The sequence below is a fragment of the Euprymna scolopes genome, chromosome 23, assembly GCF_053919585.1.
Source record: "Euprymna scolopes isolate OS-2025 chromosome 23, ASM5391958v1, whole genome shotgun sequence".
In the NCBI taxonomy this organism is placed as follows: domain Eukaryota; kingdom Metazoa; phylum Mollusca; class Cephalopoda; order Sepiida; family Sepiolidae; genus Euprymna; species Euprymna scolopes.
Genome location: NC_136504.1, coordinates 77,559,840 through 77,572,720, shown reverse-complemented (window position 1 = coordinate 77,572,720; position 12,881 = coordinate 77,559,840). Strand labels below are relative to the sequence as shown.

General features: G+C 34.5%; 1 protein-coding gene across 5 annotated transcripts in view; it reads left to right on the top strand.

The window, feature by feature from the left end:
- LOC145246018 (enolase 4-like) overlaps nt 1–12,881 on the top strand; it is a 772,121-nt gene that overhangs the window by 73,410 nt on the left and 685,830 nt on the right. For all 5 annotated transcript variants that reach the window (XM_080107835.1, XM_080107834.1, XM_080107837.1 and 2 more), the window contains exon 4: nt 4,934–5,017. In XM_080107835.1, coding sequence (XP_079963961.1) covers nt 4,934–5,017 — 84 coding nt within the window. The remainder of the gene's footprint in view (nt 1–4,933; nt 5,018–12,881) is intronic.

Genomic DNA, 12,881 nt, shown 5'->3' with positions numbered 1-12,881 from the left:
AATATTTTTAGACTGCCCTGTCAATCTTTAGGAAAAAGATCTCTATAACTCATGACAGATTTGAGTCCATGTCCACTGAGATGTGTCTCATCATATTTCCTTAAATGTAACCTTCGTTTTTTCTTACTGAAACCAAATTCCCATTAAGAAACCCGAGATATTGAATGTTGAGGGTCAGTTTAGCCTATACATCAGCATTACAAGTGATTTTCCTCATCTATTCCAAACTTTAAGTAAAAATTTCAGTTTTGCCTGACTACACTTGAGTAATGTTTTGCTGTAAAATTTCTCCCATAATCTTTCAAAACTGAATATTCTATCTACTCATTTAAGCCATCAATTCAGATACAAAATAAATCATCTAAAGCTCAAAGTTAAAACGAACTTTGAGAAAAACACCAAAAGATCAAATTAGAATTCATCAAAAGAATCTAGTTTTCAAGAGAAATATCTTGAAACTCCCATCAGGATATCTCTCTCTCTATAAATGTCAATGTGTGTGTGAAATAGAAATAAAATATAGAAATGGAAGTTAGAGAATCTAATATAAAAAGTTAAAGTGTAAACTTTTCCAGGAAAGACTATGGAAGCAGTCTTGAATCTCTGTGCCCTCTCTCAGGGAACCATAGGACAGAACCTCCTTAAAACTTCAAGTATATCATATTTTGATGAAATTCAAATCATGCGATTATACAATATTCCATGAAAGACAATAGAAGTAGTTCTGAATCTGTATGTACCCCCCTCTACAGGGAACTCCCAAACTAAGCTTAAAACTATGTGAATTCCCATGAAAATGCTGGTTGTGCTTCGGGGAGGGGGAGGCTTAAACGATTATAAATTTAAAGAAATGAACATGGTGTTATGAGTAGAGGGCAGAAGGACATAAAATTTCTTATGAAATTCTAAGCAACATTGAGTTTTCTTGCTAGTATATACATACATGATGGTTAATGGTTAGGTTTGACAACAGTCTTAACCAGATAACTGAACATTTCAGTTTCTTCTAGATTTATCAATCAACCGGTGTTCATATTCATCCCCAGATACCTTGCTCAAAATATCACTTTTCATATCCACTTTAAACTTGTTTTCTTATCAAAACCTTGTTTCCCTCAAAACTAGAACATTAGGGGGCTACTATCAGGGGAAACAACTACTGGGGTACTATGTAGGGATTTGGGCAGCAAGCTGTTGGTTCACGTTGCACATGAACTTCTGCATGTCAAGCCCACATTTTGAAGATATATTATTACAGAAACCGTATTTACTTCAAATCTGAACTTTATTCCCCCTTTATATTATTTTGTTTATTCTTTCCTTTCTTTGTTGTGCTTGCTTTATCAATATTTCTATTTAATCTATCTTTTTTTTTTCTTTTTTTTTATTACATTTTCACCCCAAACAAGGCACATTGCCACTTTGGTGTAGGGGGCTACTATCAGGGGAAACAACTACTGGGGTACTATGTAGGGATTTTGGCAGCAAGCTGTTGGTTCACGTTGCACGTGAACTTCTGCATGTCAGTACAGTTGGGGAAGCAGTGACCTGGAATGGAATTCCAAAGTCTAGCGGTTCTGGGGAAGAAACTACTGGAGTAGAAAGATCTTTTACATCTAGGGATCTCTACAGTGTGGGGGTGGGATTTTGCAGCTTGTCGGGTCTGTCGAGGGTGTTCACGTCGTGGGGGCACAAGTGCTTGCAGTTCATCAGAGCATTCACCATTAAAATACTTGTACAACAGGCAGAGAGATGCATCGTTTTGTCGATGGGACAAAGGCTGAAGCTTAGATGCCAGTTTAGGGCCTATCAAATTTGCAACTCTCTTTTGAACCTTGCCAAGGAGCGAGAGACTAGTAGCCGATGCACCAGCCCAAAAAGTGAGAATTGTGTGTGTGTGTGTGTGTGTGTGTGTGTGTGTGTGTGCGTGTGTGTGTGTGTGTGTGAGGACATTTCACAACCTATGTACTCAACGAATTTTTGATCTACAAATTTGAAATTTGGTATATAGGGACATGTGGAAAACTTTTTAATTGGTTTTTATCTTAAAAAAAGGCTGCTAAGAGGTCAAAAGTGAAACATTGGTACATGGGAGTCATCGGATTTTTATCTGTTTTTCAACTGTTTCATGACTACACATCTGCGAATCGTTCACATGACGATTATTATTATTAAGAATAAATAGGTTTGTAAACACTTTTTAAAGATCGTAGCAAACTGGTTGAATGATTATCATATTTGACTCATTGTCTTTAGGTTTTAGTTTCAATCTCAGCTCGAGTATTTTTTTTTTTTTTGACTTGCAAGAATTGAACTGTTTAGAAAATAGCATAATACTCACATGCACATATCTCAGTTTCTTTCCTTTTTTACTTCGTTTTTTTTTAAAGGAATTGAACGTTATGTTTAATACCGGGCAATGCCGGGTACATCTGCTAGTAAATCATATTTTTATACAATCTTTTGTGTATCTGTTGTTTCTTCTATGTGTTGTATATATTAATATCTTGTGTGTGTTGTATATATTAATATCTTGTGTGTGTTGTATATTTGTATATATTGTGTGTGTTGTATATTTGTATATATTGATATCTTGTGTTTGTTGTATATATTAATATCTTGTGTGTGTTGTATATTTGTATATATTGATATCTTGTGTGTGTTGTATATATTAATATCTTGTGTGTATTGTATATATTAATATCTTGTGTGTGTTGTATATTTGTATATATTCATATCTTGTGTGTGTTGTATATATTAATATCTTGTGTGTGTTGTATATATTAATATCTTGTGTGTGTTGTATATATTAATATCTTGTGTGTGTTGTATATTTGTATATATTGATATCTTGTGTGTGTTGTATATACTAATATCTTGTGTGTGTTGTATATATTAATATCTTGTGTGTGTTGTATATATTAATATCTTGTGTGTGTTGTATATTTGTATATATTGATATCTTGTGTGTGTTGTATATTTGTATATATTGATATCTTGTGTATGTTGTATATATTAATATCTTGTGTGTGTTGTATATATTAATATCTTGTGTGTGTTGTATATTTGTATATATTGATATCTTGTGTGTTGTATATATTGATATCTTGTGTGTTGTATATATTAATATCTTGTGTGTGTTGTATATACTCATATCTTGTGTGTGTTGTATATACTAATATCTTGTGTGTGTTGTATATATTGATATCTTGTGTGTGTTGTATATTTGTATATACTAATATCTTGTGTGTGTTGTATATATTGACTAGCGGGGGGTACCCAGCGATGCCCGGGTGTCTTGAGGTAAATCAAAACTCCGGGGGGGGGGTGTTAAATAAAAAAAAATGTTTTAGAAGGTAATCGAACCCGTACCCTTGAGTTGGAAATTAATGTGTGAAAAAAAAAAAACCGGGCGACGTTACCCATTAAGCCACGGCGACATACATTTGAATATATTTATTAAACTATAAAAACAGGCGTGCACAATTAAAGTTAAATCTGCTGCTTCCATTTGACCTAATTAAGAAGATCAAATAGAAGTCACGCAGTTGTTTACCCAAGTTTGACTTTTTTTGTTTTTTTTGGAGGGGAACCAGCTCCCAATTGTCCAGATTGAATAACAATTGTCTGATGTACAACATTGATCAAAGCTGATTGCTTCTGGATGTTTTTCCCGGTGCAATGCTGAGAAGACGTCGTTTGAGTTTAGTTTCACATATTTATACTAAAAAGCCCAATCAACATGCGAGAATCCAAAATAGCAATAATTTTGTAAAAGTCGACGTGAATAAATCTATAAGCTACATGCGTTCCCAAATCGTACATATTATTATCTAGGACCGATATACACAGTTTTAAGCGATAGTAACGACCCCGGGAGCGTGTGCTCGGAAAGCCTTTTGAAGACATACACAAAATGGTCACACACATTTTGCCTTTTATATATATAGATATCTTGAAAATTTTGCTAGGATTGTAAACAAGCAAAGAATTGTGTGATTCTTTCTCTTTCTGTCTCATGAAGTGAAAATTCTGCCAATGTACTTCAATTGTACAATCATTTGTCATAATAACTGTCCTTTTGTGACATTAGGTTAATTTGTAGTCTGCTTACTCAATGAGTGTTGCACATGGACTGATTAGTTGATCAATGGACGTCTCTCTCAGTAATATGTCTGATGTGCTAGTCTACACATACCATGCTATAGCATAAAAGATACACCTATGTTAGTATATAGATATTCATAGGCTTAAATTTTATAAGGTCGGATATTAATGTTAGCATGATTAATTGAAATCATAAATATCAGAACTTTGTGGGGTATCAGAATTAGTATCAGAATTGGAAAAATGTGTGCCTATTTTCTGATGCCAAAAACGATTCCTTTGTTGTTTTTTTTTGTTACAAAACTTACTTTTCTATTGTTTACTAATGATAAGATGATATTTATTGATTTTAAATTACAAGTAAAACTAAAATCTATAGATCATCCAAAAAGTGTATTTTTATGTTTGCAAAACTGTATACATATATTACATGTCGTTTTACTGTAATCTAAAAATTAAACAAAAAAAACCCCAAACAGTTCTATATATAAATATATGGAGATTTAAAAAGAATCGAGATTGGTAACTTTATTGGAATTGGGAATTTAGAACAGAATTAGTTATTGTATTGGAATTAGGAATTTCAAACAGAATCGGTAATTGTATTGAAATCAGGAATTTCAAACAAAATTGATTATTGTCTCAGAATCAAGAATTTGTAACAGAATCAGGAAAAACATTGGAATCATCTCATCATTTTATAATACAGTAAAATGTTTGCTTTGAATGTAGTTACCTTCAATTTTTCTTTGTAAATGAAGTTTGAATTTCTATGTGAAAATCTATTCTGGAAATACTTGTTAAAATCTTTTAATTTGCATTTCAGCTTATAGCTTACACAGCTTGGGACAGCAAAGGGCAACCGACTTTAGGTATTGATGTCCGCTGCATTGTAAACAATGAAGACAAGGTTTGTAGATAATTTAAAGTGTATCTTTGTTTAATTAGTAAAAACTATTATTTTTGTAGGCATGACTGAAATATCTGTCAAAATCAACTTAGCCTAGAAGTACATGCAAACACCAGGTATTACTCTGGTTGAATATGGATATGGTTGCTACAAAATTAAGGGCTCTTAAGGTCATTTTCGAAGAGTAGCCTACAAATATTGTTGACAGTGCTATCCAGCAAGCATTTGCCAACTGTGAAGTACTTGATACTCTCACAGAGAAGAAAATCAGAAGAAAGAGAAGAATGTCAGGAGAGGAACCAAGAGATGCTGGGTTGTCATTTACAGCAAGAGACTAAAGGAACAATGTTAGAGTGTCTGGATCATTTTCATATCGAGTTGGATACCAGGGGAAAGGCAGTAAATGATATTTTGTTGACATTTTTGTACCATTCAGTTAAACTATATTATTTGTGCCAAAGATGAAGAAATACAATTGTCTGTTGTCAAGCTCACTGCTGTGTATAATGAAGAAAAATTTTGTTTCGCGATTCTACATTTAATGTGACATCTACAAGTTGCTAAAATAAACTTAGAGGAAAAATAATCTACAAATGAATAACAGTTGTCATGTGAGATTAGAAAAATATTAGCGACAAGAATAAAAAAGAAAAATATAGACGTTAGAAAAATGTAAAATTTATGAGCTTGTAATCTACAAAAATAATAAATGATCACTTTCTTTTCGATCAGATGAATTTTTGAAACTGGAAAGTCTTTTTTTAAAATTATCTTTGGTTTCATTTATTTATGTTTATTCGTTTTGTTTATGTTAGAATTATTTAAAAAATACAATGTAGACATGTAATTAAAAAAATGAAATACGAAAAAGAATGATTCATAAAATGCGGATGTAAAAGAAATAGAAATGGCATTTACGGTTTTTGTTTTTATTTGTTTTGAAATGAGCATGTCAAGAAACGAAAATATTTGCGCATGTGCAGAATTTTTGAAAGCAGAAGTCGGAAATCAACCAAGCTAGCTGATCTGAGTTTTATATATATAGAGAGATAAGATAGCAGAATTAATTTCAAAAGCTATTTATAGCGTAAGTGAGCTAACAATGAAATATACTTAATTCAGAACTAAAGAAAAAATATGTCTAAAAATATAATTAATATTATATTCAGAGTTTAGTGAAGAAAATACTGCAAGTTTATTTATATTTAATGTGTGATTTCTTAAAAGTGGAATTATTTCTGGAATTCAGTCAAGAAATTGTAAAATCTCTAGTTAGAGAAAGAGCAATTTATGTATATTTTGGTGATGAGTGATGACAAGCACCTAACTTATTAATGATGCTAGCCATATTGAAAAAACACACAACACTGCACAAAATGATAACTATATTAGCGAAAATACTGAAATGTCAAGTTTATCAACATTTAATCACACATTCCCACTTAACATGCTGCATTCTACTAGAACCACTACCCTTTACTATGATAACCTTAATGCAATGTGATTAAATGCCTTAAAATTTGGTACAAACCTGTTCTCTTAGCAGCATTCCATGTTCAAAAAGAATGTGTCCTCTATAGTATCAGACCTGACGGAATGGTTAATTGTAGATATAGACTGTTTCATACCCTCGAAAAAGTTCCAGCAAAAACCTAACAGCCAGCCATGGTTCTCTCCAGAATGTGCTGCTGCCATTGTGCACAGAAATCACTTTTTCCACTGCTTCCAACGTAATAGATGTATGGAAACTAAAGCCGCTTTCAGAACTGCCAGCAACCATTGTAAGAAAGTAATAAAGAACGCAAGAGAGTTGTATGCTCAGTCCATCAAGTCTAAAGTAGCTGAGCAGCGGCTTGGTTCCCACCAGTTTTGGCAAATTGCAAACAGAATCCTGAACAGAAGCATGTGCTCTATTCCAACTATCATCAATGGACCTGAGGTAATCTCGTCAGCATCAGACAAAGCCAAACTCTTTGCCAAGAACTTTGCAACTAATTCTACCCTTTGCGACCAAGGCCGCCAACCCCCAATATTTCCTCCTGTATCAGAAAACACGCTATGTGATATACATATATCTGTATGTGATGTTGCCAAGCTAATCAAAAACCTTCACTCCAGTGACCGGCCCTGACAGTATTCTAATTATGGTACTCAAAAAACTTCAACCAGAACTAACGCCCATACTTACAAAACTGTTTAAACGTTGTCTTAAGGAGAATAGCTTCCCATCACCCTGGAAAATCCCATCAGTATGCCCTGTATTTAAGAATTCAGGTGATCGCTCATCCCCCTCTCAGTACAGGCGAATAAGTCTCTTGTGCATCATGAGTAAGTTGCTGGAATCTGTGTTAAATACAGAAGTAATCAACCATCTCAGCAAAAATAACCTTCTTCGTGACACTCAATATGGTTTCCGTTCTGCTAAATCTACAGCAGAAGTGCTTCCAGTTATATCTCATAGGATTAGCAAATATCTCAACATAGGCAACCTTTCTAGGGCAATTTCTCTTGACATATCTAAGGCCTTTGATAGAGTATGGCATAAAGGTTTACTTCACAAGATCTCTAGCTATGGTATAGCTGGAAATGTCTTCTCAATTATTAAATCATTTCTTTCTGATAGGTTCATAAGAGTAGTAGTTGATGGGCAAAAATCAGAAACTTACAGTATTAATGCTGGAGTCCCTCAGGGGTCCATCCTGGGCCCAACTCTTTTCCTGATCTACATTAATGATCTTTCAAATCATATCCTTACATCATTTGTAGACATTTATGCTGACGACACTACCATTTATGGTAGCACATCTAAGACAGTAAATGACCAAGTTCTCTCTGATTCTCTCTCCTCTGATCTTGAGCACATGGTACAATGGGGAAAGGAGTTGCTGGTTACTTTTAATGCATCTAAAACCAAGCTTCTCTCTTTACATCATCAACATTCTGATCCCCATCTGGCATCAATTGAAATGAATGGCTTGGGGAGGCCTCAAGCTTTGACAAGCCTCTGGGCTTGACCTTTACTCCTGATCTTAAATGGAATACGTACATCAAATCTGTTGCCAAGGACGGTGGAAAAATGGTGGGATCTTTCTATCGATCCAGTAGATATCTCACTGCTGATGCAATTCGCTATCTATATAAGAGCCAGGTTCGTCCAAGGATGGAATACTGTTGCCACATTTGGGCAGGAGCTGCTAGAAAGGACTTGTCCTGCCTTGATTCAAAATAGACTTCGTAGCCTCATAGGAGATGTCCTTTTCTCTTCCCTGCAACCGCTATCTCGCAGAAGAGATGTTGCGAGTTTGTCTCTTATGTATCGTTATTTTCATGGAAAGTGTTCGACTGAGCTTCAGTCTATGGTCCTCCCTCGCCAAACTTTCACAAGAAACATTCATCTAGCTGAAAACACTATCAATAATTCCCCTCACTCTTTATCTGTGCCTAAACCTAAACATAGATTCCATGAACAAAGCTTCTTTCTTAGAACTGCATGCCTGTGGAATTGTCTTCCGTTTTCCTGCTTTCCGGCTGACTACAATATGATTGTCTTCAAGTCTAACGTAAACAAGTTCTTGATGAGTCGTTCCATATAAGTTAACAAATTTACCGAATTTCCATTACTAATGATTACTATATTGTCCAATTTCTACTGTACACTCTTTAATCCTTGTTATGATTTAATTTGTTGTTAAGAGTTATCCCCCTTGGGATTGACATTCATAATAAAAGCGCCCTCTGTTTCATTTTCCCGCTCGATCCTTTCAAGAGCGTACGTGTATTTTACAGTTAATAAAACCTTTCTAAAAGGCAATTCTTTACTTACTGATACTCTTCACTTCAATTTTATTAACTGTAAAAAAAAAAATAATGGATCGAATCTTACGTCCCGACAGATTCGAGGTGGAACCTACATGCCCTAATTCCGAAAAATCCTATAGGCATTGGAAATTAACCCTCCAGAATTATATCCGCTCACATAATAACGGATTAATCGAAAACACTTCAGATAATTTCTTTGCCTTGATCAATTGTATTTCAGCCTCTGTTTTCGATTTAATAAGCGATAAAACCGACTACGATAGTGCATTAAGAACATTGGACGCCGCTTATTTAAAACCTGAAAATATTGTTTATAATAGATATCGATTGATGACGACGAAGCAACAAACAACACAAAATATAGATGCCTTCATACTACAATTGGAAATGCTTGCCAAAACATGTAACTTCGAAGCGGTTTCTGCTGAAGAAAACAAAAATCAATACATTCGGGAAGCTTTCATCGGTGGAATTTCTTCTTCGTCCATCCGACAACGACTGTTAGAAAAACCCATCCTGACTTTACAAGACACATATGCCACGGCCAGATCTCTTGAACAAGCAGAAAAGCATTCGATAAGCTACGCAAATAACTTTACTGTAGCAGCTACAAATAATCCTTCGGGCTACAATCGTATAGCTGTGACTAAAGAAAATATGCATCCAAAAGGGGTTTGTTTTTTCTGTGGAAAATCACGTCATCCTCGATATTTATGTCCTGCACGAAACGCCGAATGTAAAAAATGCAAAAAAAATGGTCATTGGGCTAAAGTGTGTAAATCTTCTATTTCTAACACTCATACTGCTGTTCTTTATGACGACTCTGACTACCCCTCACCTTCTCTATCCTGACTAGGAACTAACTCCAAAGATGTCACATTCACTCAATGCCAAATTAACGGGCACTTCGTGAACGCTATGGTGGACTCCGGCAGTGTAAAAACATTCATTAATGAAAATACTGCTAAAAAACTTAAACTCTTCACAATACCTAAAAACAAAACTATAGCTCTGGCTGTTTCCGATCAACATGCTAAAATAACTGGCGAAGCTGTCGTGGATTTAATACTGAAAGATAAAACCCATTCTGGAATAACAATTGAAATCATTGAAAACCTTTTCATTGATTTAATAATCGGAAAAGATATTTTAAAAAAATATAAAAAAGTAACACTTAAATTCGACGGTCCTAGAAACAAACTTATAATTGGAGCTATAAACACGAATAATTTTTTTCCTACCATAAACGTTTCACCCCCTCCTCTCTTTTCTAATCTTTCTCCTCATACTACTCCTATTGTGACAAAATCCCGACGTTACACTTTTGCCGCCAACAAATTCATAAAAGAAGAGACTGCTAGAATGTTGAAAGAAGGCATAATTGAACCTTCGATATCTCCGTGGCGAGCGCAAGTTCTTGTAACTTCGAATGAGAATCATAAGAAAAGAATGGTAGTCGACTACAGCGATACCATTAATAGATTCACGGAACTAGACGCTTACCCAATGCCTAATATCAATAAGATGGTAGACGACATCGCTCAATATAACATCTTCTCTACTCTCGACCTAAAATCTGCTTATCACCAAATACCTATAAATCATGCTGATCGTAAATTCACTGCGTTTGAAGTAAGTGGCAAACTTTTTCAATTTACTCGTCTTCCTTTTGGCGTCACCAATGGAGTAAGTGCTTTCCAGAGGAGCATAGACTATATTATAGAAAAAGAAAATCTAACCGATACCTTTGTGTATGTTGATAACGTAACTATATGTGGAAAAAATCAAGAAGAACACGATTACAATCTTCAAAAATTCTACAAAATTGCTAAACAATATAACATCACTTTAAATGAAAATAAAAGCATAATTTCTTCTAGTTCTATTACTCTACTCGGCTACACCATAGAAAATAATCAAATAGCTCCCGATTATCAAAGACTAAAACCATTACTCGAAATGCCACCTCCGCTGAATCTTAAATCTCAAAAAAGAATAGTTGGAATGTTTTCCTATTACTGCAAATTCATTAAAAAATTTTCTGATAAAATTTTATTACTAAATCAAAACAAAGAATTTCCACTACCTCCATCTGTATTAAAATCTTTTCAAACATTGAAAAATGATCTAAAAGACGCCACTTTAATAACGGTAGATCCAAATAAAGAATTTGAAGTAGAAACGGACGCTAGTAACTATTGCATTGCTGCAACACTAAATCAAGAAGGTCGTCCTATTGCATTTTTTTCAAGAACTCTCAATACTAACGAAATTAAGCACCATGCAGTAGAAAAAGAGGCAGCCGCTATTGTAGAAGCTCTCCATAAGTGGCGACATTTTCTACTCGGCAGGCACTTTAAAGTCATCACAGATCAGAAGAGCATCAGCTTCATATTCGACAATAAAAGAAAATCAAAAATTAAGAATGACAAAATATGTCGTTGGCGTATAGAATTATCCCAATACAATTTCACTATAGTTTATCGACCTGGACCTGAAAATATTGCTGCTGACACATTCTCTCGCATCTCTGCTCTTACTTACAATCTACAAGATCTTCGTGATTTACATAAACAATTATGTCATCCTGGTGTTTCAAGACTAAGCCATTTTATAAGAACGAGGAACCTCCCTTTTACTTTGGATCAAATTAAGAATATTACTGACTCTTGCTCATCCTGTCAATTACTGAAACCCAAATTCGCCAATACCAATGGAGGGACTCTCATTCAAGCCATATTACCTTTTCAACGATTAAATCTTGATTTTAAAGGCCCTCTACCTACTTCTATACATGGCAACAAATATCTACTTACTCTAATTGATGAGTATTCCCGTTTTCCTTTCGCTTTTCCTTGCAGAGATATGACAAGCAAAACCATTATCCACTGTCTAAACAAACTCTTTTCAATTTTTGGTTTGCCTGACATGATACATACTGACCGTGCTTCTGATTTCTTAGCAAGAGAAATAAAGGATTTTTTACACAAAAAAGGAATTGCTACTTCTAAAACAAGTAGATATCATCCTGAAGGTAATGGACAGATTGAAAAACTCAACGGTACCTTATGGAAGGCCATTCAAACAACATTACATTCTAATCAAATGAAACTACCTTATTGGGAAGACATACTACCGGACGCACTTCATTCAATTAGATCATTACTTTGTACTGCCACTAATATGACTCCCCATGATAGACTATTTAAATATAGTCGTAAATCTGCTTCCGGAATTTCAATTCCTTCTTGGGTTAAACCAGGCCCAATATATATTAGAAACCACACTAAAACAAGTAAACATGACCCTCCTGTAACGCCTGCCACCCTAATAGATGTCAACCCCCACTACGCTTATGTTCAACTACCTTCTGGTACTGAAACCACTGTCAACGTTCGAGACTTAGCTCCAAACTCATCAAATGAAGAAAACTCTAATAATAATCCTACTACTTCAGAGACTTCTACTAATGAAAACATTGGTCATGAGGAAGACAAAAATCAATCGTCTGATCTTGAAGAAAATCAGATTTCACTAAAAAATAATACTGAAAATCAGCATTCCTGCCAATCTGTGCGGAGGTCGTCCCGAGTTCGACAATTCCCTAGTAAATATAAGGATTTTGTGACTAAATACTGAAAAAACTGCAGTTTGGGTTCATATGTTATTTGTAAATAAAATGATTCTTATGTGATTGTAAAAAAAAAAAAAAAAAAAAATTTGTCTATAATTAATTACCTCTTACTTGAATACTTTAGGACGGGGAAAATGTTATGATTTAATTTGTTGTTAAGAGTTATCCCCCTTGGGATTGACATTCATAATAAAAGCGCCCTCTGTTTCATTTTCCCGCTCGATCCTTTCAAGAGCGTACGTGTATTTTACAGTTAATAAAACCTTTCTAAAAGGCAATTCTTTACTTACTGATACTCTTCACTTCAATCCTTATCCTGGAGTGGCCTCTTGGCCTTGATAATATGTTAATGCCTGTGTAAAAAAAACAAAAAAAACCCTGTAGTGTCCAATGTAAACAAAAAGAAAAAAT